Source organism: Ochotona princeps, chromosome 6 (genome assembly GCF_030435755.1).
Source record: "Ochotona princeps isolate mOchPri1 chromosome 6, mOchPri1.hap1, whole genome shotgun sequence".
NCBI lineage: Eukaryota > Metazoa > Chordata > Mammalia > Lagomorpha > Ochotonidae > Ochotona > Ochotona princeps.
Window position 1 is genome coordinate 12,146,239 of NC_080837.1, and position 15,035 is coordinate 12,161,273.

Here is a 15,035-nt window from a genome sequence, read left to right on the forward strand (position 1 = left end):
ATAATACAACAAGGCTTTCCACGAGGACCTGGTGATGACAGTCGCCTGGGGCACTGGTCAAACATTAAAATCCCCAGACCCTTCCCCAGACTCCCGCCTCAGCTTCTCCAAGGGGAGGGACCTGGGAGGCTGAATTTTTAACAAGTGCCCCATGAGACTCTCAATCAGCAGCAAGGTGAGGGAAAACTGTCTTAGCAACAGTAAGGGGAAAAACTTGGCTTATGACTTGTGGGAATTTCCTTTCTGGTTTAAGAGGCCGCACACTGGCCTGGGAGAATCCCCAGACTCCCAGATGGAGTGTGCCTTTAGTGCTGACCTAGAATGATCTCTGAGTCTACGTGAGGGCACATACAACCACCACCAAATAGCATTTGTCAGACTGCTCTCTGGGAAAAGCCTTTCGACCTGCAAAGCAAAAGTGCTATTCAGACACATTTTTAATAGGGAAACTAGATGTCACTGGCTCGAAAGCAATCAGATGCTGAAACTGGACAGGAGGGTGAAAACCTGTCACTTGTCACCATGGCTAATGATGCAACACAGGGAACCAGTAACTAAGCACAAAAATAGCCTGGAGCTCCCAGAGAGAGCCACCTATTTGAGACGTGTGCATGGTGGGTGGGCCCCCCGCTGATGGTGAGGTCAGATCCAGGTCATGGAGGGAGATGGGAGACCTGAAATAGTGGGTGAGGGGATGCGGGTTCCAGAGGAGGGCTGCTGGAGCGCGCAGGAGTCCGAGGCCTCACTCCAGGTCGGCCTCCACTTGCTCCGTGTCAGAGCACTGCGACTTGTTCCGTTCCCACTGGCAAATGGCATTGGCGTACTCTACCACCAGCTTATCCATCCACGTCAGGGGCTCGGGGAACAGCACAGAGCCCTCGAAGAAGCCTAGGTGGCCCCCATGCAGGGGCAGCACGAACATGACGTTCTCCCGTTTTTCTGCGGGGCAGAAGCAAGTAGTGAGTGAGCTTCTGTCCTCCGGCAGGGGGTGCGAAAGCGAGTTGGAAGGGGTGTCCAAGGCCTGTCCCATAGGGAAAAGCCACCTACTGGGGCTTCCTACCTCTACTCAATCTCTTTGAGCCTTCAGACTAAGCAGAACTTTGCTGGGGCAGGTAAGACAGAGCGATCAGCAGATATTAGGTGTTTTTCTGTTTGTTTTTCATTTAATTAAGACACATACACACAGGGGTGGTGGTGGGAGTGAAGGGAGAAAGAATCTCACATTCCTTCCACCTGCTGTTTCTTTCTTTCTTTTTTTTTTCAAATGCTCTGGGCTGGGCCGGGCTGAACAGGAGCCAGGAATTCAAGCAGGGGACTCACACACAGGTGGCAGGAATATTATTGCTTCAGCCATTGTTTCCTCCCAGGGTCTGCGTTAACAGGAGGCTGGAGTAAGGAGCTTGAGCCAATGTAGATGGGAGAGTTCTAGCTGGTGTTTTAACCACTGGGCTAACTGCCTGCCCTGATTTGGAATAGCAGCTTAGCTTTGGAGCAGGGTGGTACCAGCTTAAGAAATCCTGAGAGGTCTGTGTGGAACGGGCAGTCAGGCGCAACAGGAAGCAGCTGTCTACCGGGAAACTCACCGACATGGCCCACACTGGCTTTATAGGGCTTCCTTCTTGTCCCACCCCCTTCCCTCTTCCCTTTCAATTGCTATTTTATTTCTTTGTGTTAGCACTAGAGCTATGAAAGTTATTGTAGAGGCACAAAGGAAATACATGCCACTCTTTGTTCTCTCCGCACTGTCACACATGTGGACAAGCGGGCTGCCTCTGTCAGGGAGCCCGTGGAAGGACGGGATAGCGTTCATCTCCAACATATGCAGCCCTCATCCTGTGGGGGCTTTTTTCACTTTGCTATCCATCCTAGTGTAGGGTCACGAGAGGACCAGGGGTGTACTGTTGTCTTTACTTAACACATGATGTTTGTGAGGGGAGACCCAGTCAGAGGATTGCGGAGGGCAGGTGGCTATGTTCTAGGGATTTGAAATGATGACGTGAAGGTTCCTGGAACCCATGTGCTTCCCCTGCTACCCTCTTGCTAATCCTCAGTGCTTAACCTGAGGATGGGGTCATGCACTCTTGAAGCTACACTTCCAAACTTAAAGCAGCCACAATCCCAAGGCACGGAGTTCATACAACCTGGCTATGTCTGTGAATGGTGGTCCTGTCCTATACTGGTGGGGGTAGCAGAAGGCTCTGCCCAGGCCCCCATCACAGCCACAGGACTATTTAGGGACACCACCGTGAGTTGTACCTCCCCTAATGGCGTGGCCTCTGGGAGACCACAGCATAGTGAAGGGGATAGACTTGGCTTGTGGTAATTTGTTGAGTGGAGGGCGGGGTGGGTGGCAGACGGGGAGGAGAGAAACACATACCTGAGAGAGATTTCGGAATGGTCAGAAGACTTTCATGCACTAATGGGTCGTCAGCTGCGTTAACTAGCATGAGAGGCACATAAATCTGCAACAAGAAAATCAAGCAGAATTAAATGATTGGTTCCCCTTTTCAGGTCTCATTTGAGTTAAGGCTCAAGTTCACGGCTGAGCATTATTTTAGAGGCCAAGAGGGTCACGTAGCTCAGCTTGCCGAACAGGTGGCACTGGGATGAGTTCCAAGTGTTTCTGTGATCACTGCCCTGCAGCAGGCAGGCATGTACAGGATCCGGTACCACAGGGACCCCAGACTTGGGAGGGAGGGAGAGGGAGAGAGGGAGAGAGGGAGAGAGGGAGAGAGGGAGAGAGAGAGAGAGACCCCATGGCATCCACAGGCAAATACCGCCGACTAACCATGCCTTTTAGAAAATGCGACTTTGGGCCCGGCGCAGTAACCTAGTGGCTAAGGTCCTCTCCTTGCATGCGCCGGGATCCCATATAGCTGCCAGTTCTAATCCCGACAGCCCCACTTCCCATCCAGCTCCCTGCTTGTGGCTTGGGAAGGCAGTGGAGGACGGTCCAAAGCCTTGGGACCCTGCACCCGTGTGGGAGACCTGGAAGAAGCTCCTGGCTTCAACTGGCTCAGCTCTAGCCCTCGCGGTCACTTGGGGTGTGAATCAAGAGACGGAAGATCTTTTTCTCTGTCTCTCCTTCTCTTTGTATATCTGATTTTCCAATTAAAAAAAAAAAAACTCTTTATAAAAAACCCACAAAAACACGGCTTTACAGAGTCAGGTACCTATGAATTCAGTTTGTACTGGCAAAGAAGGCTTTCTGGAAGAATCTAGAAGTTGAAAGGAGGAGGAGGAGGACTCTCTTGGCAGGGTTCCATTCAGTATCTGATTTAGCAGAACAGTGATGGTACTAAACTGGGAGGAATGGCTGATGTGACCGACAACACAACTACAATTTCCAATTATGTGCTCCAGGTGGGAGAAGAATGGGGCAAACCAACAGAGGTGTACATGGACGGCGCTAATTGGGAAGTTACATGTTTGTGTAAAAAGAGCAACTGTGTGAAGACAGATGGGAGAAATTGACTTAGTGGTGGCTCAAATAAGAAAAAAAACATCAGGACTGTGGTTTGCTGTAAGCTTAAAAAGTAGCCTATTGTGGCTGCTAATAACTGCACTCACACAGACCAGTTGCTAAACATACTTTGATAAAACGGAAGCACATCTGTTTTACTCAGCTTGCCAGATGAGGGCAGGACTATGGAGTTCGGTCGTAGCATCATTCTAACAAAAAATGCACAATGCCCGTGAGGTAAGTGTCCAAGGATAGCATGGGATGTAGGTGCATCTCCCTCCTTGGCAGAAACCAGGAAAGGTTGTGCTGTCAAAGGGAGAGTGAGGGCAAACTGGGTTTCTCTCCGGATACGGGTGCGCCCTGGAGTAGGGCGGCTCTGGGGTTAGCCTATGAGGGCCACTGAGTCTGAGCCAATAATGAATCCACGCAGCAGATTCAAGCGCTTCAAGCCAGGTTCTGGCTGCGCTTCCACCGACGGATTGAGGAGGAATATTTGTACTGTGTACGCAGGTGGATGCAGCGTCAGGAATTCTGAGCTGGTGCTGGCCACTTACCCGGTGCAGGTACCTCATGCAGCTTTCCTCCTCATAGTATTCCTTCAAGGAGTTATAGCCATGGAACTTCCTGCATAACACACACACACAGGGAAAGCACAAAACAACCTTTGTCACAAGGCCACACTGCCGAGCCAATTATTATTCAGTTCCTGCACCAACACATTGCATTAGTAGGGAATATAAAGGTCTCTCTCAAAGCTATGCATAGATTAAAAATCTTTTTGCCTCATAGTAAGTATATCGATTGGTTCCATTTTTCTTGCTTTTTTTTTTTTTTTTTGAAGTACCTTCGTAGACACAGATAGCAGAGATAGGTCTCAATGCTGCACTGATTTTATTATTGCTCCTAATTCTGTACTAACTCATGTCAATAGAACACAGGTAGGCAGCACAGACAGGGGCCTGGTGTGATGGCCCACTGGTTAAAATCCTCGTCTTGCACACGCCGGGATCCCATATGGGCACTGGTTCTAGGCCTGGCTGCTGTATTTCTCATCTAGCTCCCTGCTTGTGGTCTGCGAAAGTACTGGATGGCAGCCCAAAGCCGTGGGACCCTGCATCTGTGTGGGAGACCTGGAACACACTCCTGGTCCTGGCTTTGGAATGGCTCAGCTCTGGCCGCTGCAGCCACTTGGGGAGTGAACCAGTGGACACAAGATCTTTCTCTCTGTAAACCTACCTTTCCAAGAAAAATAAATCTTAAAAAAAAAAAGTTGGGGTTTTGCAATCGGGATTAAATCCTGGCTCCAGCACTTACTGCCTATGTGACATGAGGCAAACGGTTCAACTTTTCTGAACCTTGGTTTCCCCTCTGTGACAGAGACTTGAAGACAGCAGCCACCGCAGCCACTGGCCAGCACAGTGACTGTGGTATCAGTTAGCTGTGATGCAGTTAACTTATCCTTTGATGCAGCCTGGAACCAGATATCACTGAATGGAACATTCAAATTAAAAATGTTTCCCCCTCATTTGACACCACATATAACCCCCTTAAGTGGGGTTGGATGCAATTCATTCTCACTCTCTAAACATACCAGCAGTTGCCTGGTTTTTCTATTTCATTTGAGAAACAATCAGCAGGACAATAGGCAGAAATCCCAAACGCTCTTGGGAGCCAAGGGCTGAACACCCGTTTCAGATCATGGCTATTAGGATTGAAATGATCATTTCATAAGAAGGATGACCTTTTGAAAGAGAACTGATGAGATCCGAGGTCAGCTTGACCTTTTCCAGCTCAGGCTGATCTCAGTTGGAAACTGCTGTGACGGGAAAGAGGACACTGTCAAGGCCGTGACTTCGGCTGCCTGGAAGGGCCTGGCAGGTGCAGAGGAAATGAGTGGGCAGGATTTGTGTCTCACAATCACAGAAGAGTCTTCACATCCCCAAAGAAAGAGGCTCTGTCAATTTTGCTTGAAACCCTCAGCCCTCTTGGACTGTTTTGTCTTTCTGCTTTTGACGGAGACATTGAGAGAAGAAATATTTCCTTTTCTTCCAGCACAAATGCACATTCATGAGGCACCTGGTATCTGCTCTGGCTCTGAGGCAGGGCAGGCTGGGTGAGGGAAGCAGGGCTGGGCCTGCACCCTAGCTCTTTGGCTCGCACAGGCCCCGCAGTGTCACGGGCCAGATCCTTTCACTGGTTTCCAAGAGAAACTAGGAATTTGGATTTGTTTGTAAAATCCTGTTTTTAAATGTTGGACACTTAGTTAAAGAAGGGGAAAAAAAAATCCTTAAAGAGGGCATGGCAAAGCCATTGTGCTGGGCACAGCTGGCCCCCTGCTCCAGGGCACAGCTCTTCCTCCCCGCCCACCGGGGCATACCTCATCACGTTGTCATCAATCTGCATCAGGGAGGTTGCCGTATAGAGCCGGCTCAAGTCTGTGTCCTCCAGGCTCTGGGGTTTCTTAACGTGGTCCCCAAAAAGAGCTTGCCTAGAAGGAGACACAGAAGTAGACAGGGAATAGCAAGTGGAGGGGAATGAGGCACAGCAGAGCAGACTTCCTGTCCAGAGGGAAGCCAGCAGAGATGGGTTTTGAAGTTGGGAATACTGAGATTCCTCCAGCTTGCACTTTGACTCTTGGAAAATGTCAGAGGGAGCAACATTACTGTCTGCTTTCGTTTTCAGAGGCAGCGAGGCGCAGTAAGGGCTCGGTCTGAGGCTAGCTGAACAGTACACAACCTTCACCACAGGGGAAGGGGTCTCACGCCTGGCCCCTCTTTGGCATCTGTACTGACATGGCCCCTTTGGCAGGGCCCCTCCTTTTCCTTTAGGAACTTGCTCCTATTGCTCAACCACGAAGAGCTGGGCAAATCAACCAATAGCTCTTCAACATGTTAGCTACAAAGCTATACACACTTGCCCTGCCTAGGAGTATCAAATTCCATAGTTATTCAAGTTCCTTATAAAAGGTGGCATAGTATGGGTCTGGTGTGGTGGCTCAACTGACTAATCCACCATCTGCAAATGCCGGCATCCCATATGGGCACTGGTTCATGTGCTGGCTGTTCCACTTCCGATTCAACTCTCTGCTAATGGTCTGGGAAAGCAGCAGAGGATGGTCCAAGTCCTTGAGATTCTGGACTCGTGAGGAGACCTAGAAGAAACTCCTGGTTCCTGGCTTTGGATCGGCTCAGCTCTGCCCATTGTGGCCACTTGGGAAGTGAGAGAAGGAACTTTCTTTCCTTCTCTCTGTAAATCTGCCTTTCAATGAAAATAAATGAAACCTTAAGGTGGGAAAGTATTGCATATAATCCAGGCATACCCTTCTGTACACCTCAAATAATCCTTTTATTATTCTTAACTCCTTGTATAAAGTAAATGCTATGTAAACAGTTATACTGTATCATTTATAGAAAAATGACCCTCAAAATTCTGTATATGGGATATTGGCTGAAACAGACAGATATGGAACCTATGGTTTCAAAGGGTCAGTTGTTTCCAGGGATCCTCAAGGACAAGAGCCACCTCAAGAGGATGGCCACCTGGCAGGGGTCAAGGTGCACTCCAGGCCTCCCGACCAGCAAGGACCCTGGACTCTACTGGGGAAGGACCAAGTTCAGGTTAGGTTTGGCCTTATATAGAGGAATAGAGATTACTGAAACTCATGCTCTGGTGTCCATCTGCAACATCTCCAAAGGAACAGGACACATTTCTTTAGCATTTTTAAAAGATTAAGACAATTCCATCTATGGGATAGAATTCACAGCTTCAAGTTTCCCTAATATACCTATTTGGCTTTCTGCTTTTGGCTTTCTGTAATTTCAGAAACATAAACACACGCAGGGCACCCACAGGACACCTCTAATTTGTGAAGAATTCCACGAAACTGATTGGTTGCAAAACAGAGCCTTTGATCGAAAACTTTTCAAGGAGTCACTGTGATTGAAGTCAGGGTCTGGTGCAATAGCCTAGAAGGTAAAGTCCTCGCCTTGCATGTGCCAGGATCCTACATAGGTGCCGATTCTCATCCTGGCAGCACCATTTCCCATCCAACTCCCTGCCTGTGGCCTAGGAAAGCAAAGACAGCCTAAAGCCTTGAGACCCTGCACCCAGTGGGAGACCCAGAAGAGGCTCTGGGTTCCTAGCTTCGGACTGGCTGAGCTCCAGCTGTTGCGGATGCTTGGGGAGTGAATCAACAGACGGAACATCTTCCTCTCTGTCTCTCCTCTCCTCTGTATATCTGACTTTTCAATAAAAATAAAATAAAATCTTTAAGAAAAAGAAAATTGAGGTTTTCTACCTGAATGGCAGAAACCAATTACCTGAGCCAGCACTTCTCAGGGCATTAGCAGGAAGCTGGAGTCAGGAGTGGAACTGGGTGTCAACCCCAGGCATTCCAATAGGGGATACCGGTATCTTAACCGGTGTCTTAAATGCTAGGCAAAATGCCATTCTGGGAATTACTGTGGATTCCAGAAAAGCAGAGGGGTGGACAGAGGACTTAAACTTGGTGCCAAGGGCCAGGCTTCACCACTTCTGGTAGGAGGAGATCTGAGCAATTGCCCAGACCCATCTGCACCTCAGCTGAGCCACCTGCTGCCTGGTGCCCGGCACCCAGCAGTTGCTCCAACAACACAAGCCACGCATCAACAATTGCTTGTCAAAGCACAGGAGACACAGTTTTCCCCTGCCTTGTGAAGCCCTGTGGATGGGCCTAGCAACACCAGAATCCCACCCTAGGAAACCGCATCTGGGCTGTGTGGCTATGGCAGGCAGAAATACATTTTCTTTTATGCATAGGGGAAAAACAAAACAAAACAAAAACAAACAAACAAACCAGAGTAAGAAGCTGACCATTTGTTAGAATGCTTTTTGTAAGGTGGTGCCTCCCTATGTCCAAAACTGAAGTTTTTGAGTGCCCAGTATGAGCCAGGCTCTGTGACAAGCACAGCTTCAGATATGGGCTTCTCGCGGGGGAAGCCCCAGGCGAGCAATCAGGGGATGAGGGGCCTGAGACGGCAGGGGGAGGGTTCTGACAAGCAGTGTGAGGGAAGAGCAGTCTCTGCTGGGGCAGAGTGGTCTGGCAGAGAGCAGATGGCACATGAGCCTCCGCATGGCCCGAGCCAGCCGGGGGATGAAGGAGTTGCAGATACAGTGATGATGGTGACCCTAGGGATAAAATCGCCACTGTTAACTGACGGCTACCTCTCTGGACGGTTCCGAGCAGGAGAGAAGTGGATGAGGAAGCTGAGAGTATGCAGAGGCTTAAAGCTCTAGCCCAAGTTGCCATGCCATGTGCTGCCGCACTGCTTGCTGCCCTGGGCAGAATCCCAAGGGCCAGCTCCGACTGAGTACTGATTCCCGGGCACAGAAGCATCCAGAGAAGGGAGGCCACCAGCAGTGAGGGCCAGCTCAGCTCTGTTTTAACTGAGGACATGGTTCCTTTCCTTGGATTTACAGGGAACCAGGAAGACAGGAAGCATTTTGTTTCCAACCAACCACTGGAGAGTCTGCATCCCCCTAGTACTTCTCTACCTCCTTGCAAAGCAGGAGTTCCAGGTTTGACTGCCCTAGGGGCTCAGAGAGAAATTGTCTCTGGACTGCGCAGAAGATGAGTACCTGTGGGAGAGGATGATCTTCTTCATGTTGTCAGCCATGAGGAAGTTGTAGAAGCGCCGGCACTGATCCCACTGCATGAAGGTTTCCTGGGCCCTAAAAGAACCATGGTGAGAGTGAGGGGCATGGCTGGGAGATACAGGGGGCTGTCTGGAGGGGGCGCTGCTTCCTCTGTCCTGCTATGGCCTTAGGCTGATATTGAGGCTTTTTGTTACAAAAATGTATTTATCCAGGCTGGCATCATGGCTTAATTGGTTAACCCTCTACCTGTGAGCACAGGCATCCCAAATGGGTGCCTGTTTTGTGTCCTGGTGGCTCCATTTCTGATCCAGCTCCCTGCTTGTGGTGTTGGAAAGGAATAGCAGATTGCCTAAATTCTTCGGCCCCTGCATCTGTGTGGGACACCTGGAAGTGGTTCCTGGCTTTGGATTGGCTCAGTTCTGGCTGTTGTGGCCATTTGGGGAGTGAATCAGCAGGTGGAAGATGGTTCTCTCTATGAATATGCCTTTCCAAATAATCTTTAAAAATGTATTTATTTTATTTTATCGGAAAGCAGAATGACTGAGAGAGAGAGAGACCTCCAACACTCTGGTTCACTTCTCAAATGCCGGCCACAGCTAGATCTGGGTCAGGCTGACACCAGAAGCTCAGGACTCCATCCGGGTCTCCCACATGGATTGCCAGGGCCACGTGCTTGAGCCATCACCTGCTGCCTCGCACGTGCACTAGCAGCAAGCCAGAACAGAAGCAGGGCACTCCAGATTTGAAGCTGCATTCTGACACGGGATGCAGGCATCCCAAGCTGCACCTGAACCTGCCGTGTCACAGCCACAATGCTTGACCCAGCACCGAGATGGATGTGTGATGTTCACGTATTTGCCAAGAAGCCTGGAAGGAACCACAACAGTGCAGCTGAAGGTGGCCTGGCCAGGAGCTCCTCTAGGGCCAGGGGGCACTCCTGACACCCCCTGCCCCTTCTAGCACCCTAGCCTTCCTAGTGGCAGAAAGCTGTTGCTATTGTCATGCGGACCTTTTTCTATTGGGCTTCCTACCTGCAGGTAAGGTTCCCTGGTTTAATGACAGGCACATATGTAAGAAAGTAGGGTGTGGGAAGTACCGTGCAGGAAAAGCCCACTTTTTAAATTGTTTTTTTTTTTTTTTCAGAGGCAAAAGAGAACTATAAAATCAGATCCTTCCACTACTGAAAGGGCAAGGAAACAGAAGTGGAAGGAGAGAGGTCTGCAATGTCTTCTAGGCTCAGTGGGCGGGCCCGTCTGGCAAGACCCTGTCCGGAGCCTGTGAGTGCCCTGCTGCGGGTGGGCGAGGCTCTCCCTGCCTGTCAGAGTCCTGGCTGCTGCAAGGAGAAGACAGCACAGCCAGCCTTGCATTCAGGCTGGCTTTGGTGACCAGCCTCTGCGCCCACGCTGAGTATAGTGGCAGCTGAGCCCTCCCCACTCAATGCTCTCTTCCTTGTGTTTGAATCCCAACACAGCCTGCCGCCAGGTACACATTATGTACAGCAAAACTTCCCTTTTGTAGTTTTCTGAATGTCAAAGCCAGAGTCTCCTCTGAGAATAACCGTTAGGCCGCACAGAATCCACAAGTGTCACCTTTCTTCATGTCCTTTTAGAACTCGTGGAAACACATAATGTTTCGGACATGAACACACATAACTTCCGCACATGAACACTGCCTCTCAGCCAACAGCCCCACCTGCATTAAGGATGCCAGTGAGTCGCTCACCATCCCGCCCATCCTGCAAGGGGCCTTAGCTGCCATGTACCCACCCTTCCCTCTGTCCCAAAACCCTTCCTGGGGACGTCCCGGGCACCCACATGCCTACTGGGTAGTATATTACTGATGTACTTTTGCTGTTTTGCAGTCTTATGATACTCTTTTGTCATGAAGTGCTGTGAGACCCTCAGACACAAACCACCTTTCATGCCCAAATCACAGCAAATGCTTGTCTTTCCTTGCACTGTCATGTCTGACCACTTTTGCACTATGGGAATGTTGAACACTCGCTGAGGAAAGAACAGTTCTTGTCTGTCTCCTTTCCCTGGTCTTCATGCTCCACAAGGGCAGGGAGCTGGTCTGGGAGGGCGCCACCTCATTATCTAGGAGGGGCTCCAGCTGAAGGAATCCATGAGTAATTCATCTATTTCTGCCTCTCACATTCCTTTCTGGTCATTGCTCACAGCACAAAATTATTGTCCAGTTTTTCATGATCAAGTTTCAGTGGATTAACTAAACCAGAGAGTTGGACGGAATCTGATGGCCTGGACTCTTAAGGGCCAGCCAGCAGCCATCTGTACTGTGGGGACAGGGGAAGGCCCGAGGTGCCATGGGACTCTGGGGTGCCCCTCGTGGGTGGTGCAGCACATTCTGATGCTTGAGCTAGTTTAGCAGCGGCTATAGTTTGTTAACTACGGCAAGCAGGTGGCTGCTCTCTGGAGCCTGCGTGCGGCTCTGGCTGCGGGGGAGGGAGGTCAGCTATTGAAACAAGAAGCCAGAGGGAGGGGAATCGCTAGGCAAGCTGCTCTCCAGACTCAGCTGGGAAGGATTTTCCAGAAGCATGAGTTCCTGAGTGACCTCTGCAGACAAGATGGGCCCTCTTGCTTTGCTACTTTCCTAATGTTGTGAGGCTCTGCCCTCGAGCCTTGGCAGGGAATAGAAAAAGTTATACTGCTGTAAGGTATGGAACTGTCATTCACTCAGTAGAGCTGGTTCCACTGCTAGGACGATCGAAGCACCAGGGAGCCCCAGGCACAACCAGGTTTGTGGTATCCTGACCAGCCTTCGGCTCCCCTTGTTGGGGAGGGCACCATTTTAGCCCAGACATTAGAGGATCAAGTTGCTTCCTTTTTTTTTTTTTCATATTGCAGGAGGCTGATAAGACAATAGATAATTATGTATATGAAGCTGTTGGAGTGCTCAAGAAAGGGGTTGTGTAGACTGTAATAGATTCCAGTTCCCAGCTGCCTTACCCTTTGCAACCTTCGAACACGCCTTAATTTGTTGACTGAGCTGAGTACGCGCACTTGCCAACAGCAGATGGCGCTGTTGCAGCAAAATGAAATGAAGTGGCCATCAATTTCGATTCTGGGCATTATGAGAACAAACTTGCCCTCTGTTCTCCTATTTATCATGTAGACGTCACTGAATACGAGGTCAGCGCTTACAGCAAATCCACAGCCACTGCTTCAGGAAGGAAACTGGGTTATTCCAATCCTGGAGAAGACAAAGGCTTGGTTGAAAGTAGGCCCAGCTGTGAGTGCAGGTGAGGGCTCCTGGCTCCCAAGGTCTGAGAGGGCTGACTCCTGGCTCACCTTCTTCTCAGTGCTTGGACGGGATGGGTCTTGGTTAACTTGCGCACCTGGCCGTGAGTTGGGAGTTGAATATTTCTAATCAAGTGGAGACAAAGAAACTTGTGTGTTCCGTCAGTTTCCCGGTGTGTGATGAGCAAGTTTCCTAACAGGAAGACGAGAGGCTAGCCTAGCTCTGTGGGGCCAGACCTGGAGACTTGGCTGTGAACAGTTCAACGCCAGCAGTCATCAAATGCAGATTCCTGAGGTCCCATGCCACAGAATCCGTGAATCACAACCTGTAGCGATGGGCCTTAGAGGCCAAGTTTCTAACCTGACACCCAGGTGTTCCTCGGCAAAGTGAAGATGGTCAGGAGTTGACCAGCCCATCCACTGGGGTCCAGTGTCCACACCGTGGACGGTGACGACGACGCACAGCTAGTGACTGACATTCTGTGGGCCAGGCACTACTCCAAGCACATTAGTGTGACCCTCAGAATGGAGCCACGAGGTCTACCTTTTTGTTTTTATAGCATCTGCACATCCCCGATGAGGAAATGGGCGCTGTTAGGCCTTGGCCCCTGAGCACAGGAGAGATCTCTCCAGGGATGCTCTTGTTGCCATGGCACATTTAGATCTCCCCTTCTGGCCAGCTCTGAGCCTCACAGAACGAGGATGAATTCTAAGCCCATGTTGATCTGCGGCATTTAGATACGAGTTTCTACCAGAAACTAACAAAACGGGATTAAAGTGAAGTGTGAGAAATACAGGTGAGGTAAAACAGGACTCCTTTACTAACTGTAAGGACCCTTCAGCCTTACACTGGGTCAATAAAGGAGTGTTTCTTTAAACTTTTCTGTGTGACTTCGATTTCCTTAAGAGCGCCCTAGTAGCGAGTCACACCTGTTTGCAATACAAATAATATCATGAAGAGTGTGGGTGCAGCAGAAATGAATGCTTTTCAAGACTGAGGAGATGTCTGTGCATGTGAGCATATGCGAGAATGAGTCTATAAGTATGAAAAAGTGTGAGAAGTGAGCCAGCGTGTGAGAATACAGAAAAAGAAGTGTGAGCAAGTGTGCACGTGAGCGTGAAACCATGTGTTAGCACGAGTGTGGTGACTCGTGAGATCTGGGACAGAGTGATCTCGAGGGGAAGCCAGAGCAGATGACCCCGGGGGCAGGGCCTGGAGCAGCTAGGACCCGTCCAGCAGGGTGTCTGTGGGCAAGAGACTGATGGGCAAGAGCCCAAGTCTTCTGTGATGAATGGGCATAATGATAAGAGGAACGGGCAGTGGAAGGTGAGGACACCGATGGAGGGATTCCCACAGACCCCGCTGGATCTCCTCTGAGACTCAGCCTCTCTGTAGGGAGAAGGGATGTGGGCTCCCACAGCCCAGTTCTCGGATCCTGGCTTGCCAGTGTCTTCTGTTCTCTTACTAGCCTTGTGTTTGTGCCAAACCCCTGAAGTATGAACAGACTGAGTCACCTCTCAGAACCTTCAGGGAAACAGTAGCCAGTAAGAGGAGCTTTGCTTACTCAAACACAGATCTGAGCCCACAGTGTGGCGAGCCACCTGAGGAGGATGGTGGCAGGAGGAGATGACTCACCTCAGGGCGCTGTACCCCTGGCACACGCTGACGCAGCATAGCACCTTTTCCTGGTTTGCCTGAGTTTCCCCCAGGTATTTGCACACGATGTTACCACCCAGGCTGAAGCCCACCACCACCAGCTGGGTCAGGGGATACATCTTCTTGATATAGTTCACCATGGCTCCAAATTCCCACGTGCAGCCTGTGGGCAAGAAGAGTATGACGCTCAGTCATTGCAACAAATACTGGACACAGTGCAAGCAGGAGGGTTAGTAAAGAGGTATCCATGCAGATGGGGACTTCAGAAACGTCTTGGAAAATGTCTATTATGAAAAACAAGCTTTACCCTTTAATTCCATTTTCCGTAAAGCTTTTGGAGTATATACCCAAAGCGAGACAGATTGCTTTTTGGCTAACCAGAGAGATGCATGTAGGAATTAGAGGGAAGGCACCTCTAGTGTCCATGCACCAAGTACCATGTGTCTAGTTGATGTGCAATGTTCCTTTAAAGGTGGATCACAGGAAAACTCACAGAAACCAACAGACAGGGTGTGCCTGAGTACTCATGTTGACATGCGCATGTAGTAAAAGCAACAGCAAAACCCACTGGGAGCAGCTTCCTGGGCTGTTAATTGGGACACTAAGCCCAAGTGTAAGGTGACTCATGAGGGTCAGGAAAGTACCCAGCGGATGCGATTCATAGGATCTTTTTGTTAGTGTTGTGGAGGGATGGAGAGACCAAGTGGAGTCCAGAGGGACAGCCAGAATGCTCTGAGGGAGAGTGAAAGAACCTTGGTGATGCAGGCACAGGCTGCCAAGGGAGGCAGGCCATTCACAAACACACACAGGAGGCCTCTGAGCAGCACGGTGTTTGGGCTGCTTTTCCCAGGCGGGGAATGATCTCAGCCAGTGTCCCCAGGGAAGGCAAGCCTTGGTACAAGTGGCATCTCTGCTTAGAGCATGTGGATGGCCCGGCACAGGCACTCATTTTATCTTCTTAAGGCCCAGCTGCAGGAAGCTGGTTTAAAATAAAATCTAACAGGGAACGGGATGAGTGTCGGCA

At 50.1% G+C, this 15,035-nt stretch overlaps 1 protein-coding gene across 1 annotated transcript in view; it reads right to left on the minus strand.

The window, feature by feature from the left end:
• Positions 1-419: 419 nt before the first annotated feature.
• The window catches only part of ABHD2 (abhydrolase domain containing 2, acylglycerol lipase), a 101,850-nt gene continuing 87,234 nt past the window's right edge, over positions 420-15,035 (minus strand). The window contains exons 6-11 of the mRNA XM_058665602.1: positions 13,991-14,174; positions 9,080-9,172; positions 5,841-5,951; positions 4,018-4,087; positions 2,378-2,462; positions 420-939 (exon numbers count right to left, since the gene is read on the minus strand). Coding sequence (XP_058521585.1) covers positions 743-939; positions 2,378-2,462; positions 4,018-4,087; positions 5,841-5,951; positions 9,080-9,172; positions 13,991-14,174 — 740 coding nt within the window. The 3' untranslated portion in view covers positions 420-742. The remainder of the gene's footprint in view (positions 940-2,377; positions 2,463-4,017; positions 4,088-5,840; positions 5,952-9,079; positions 9,173-13,990; positions 14,175-15,035) is intronic.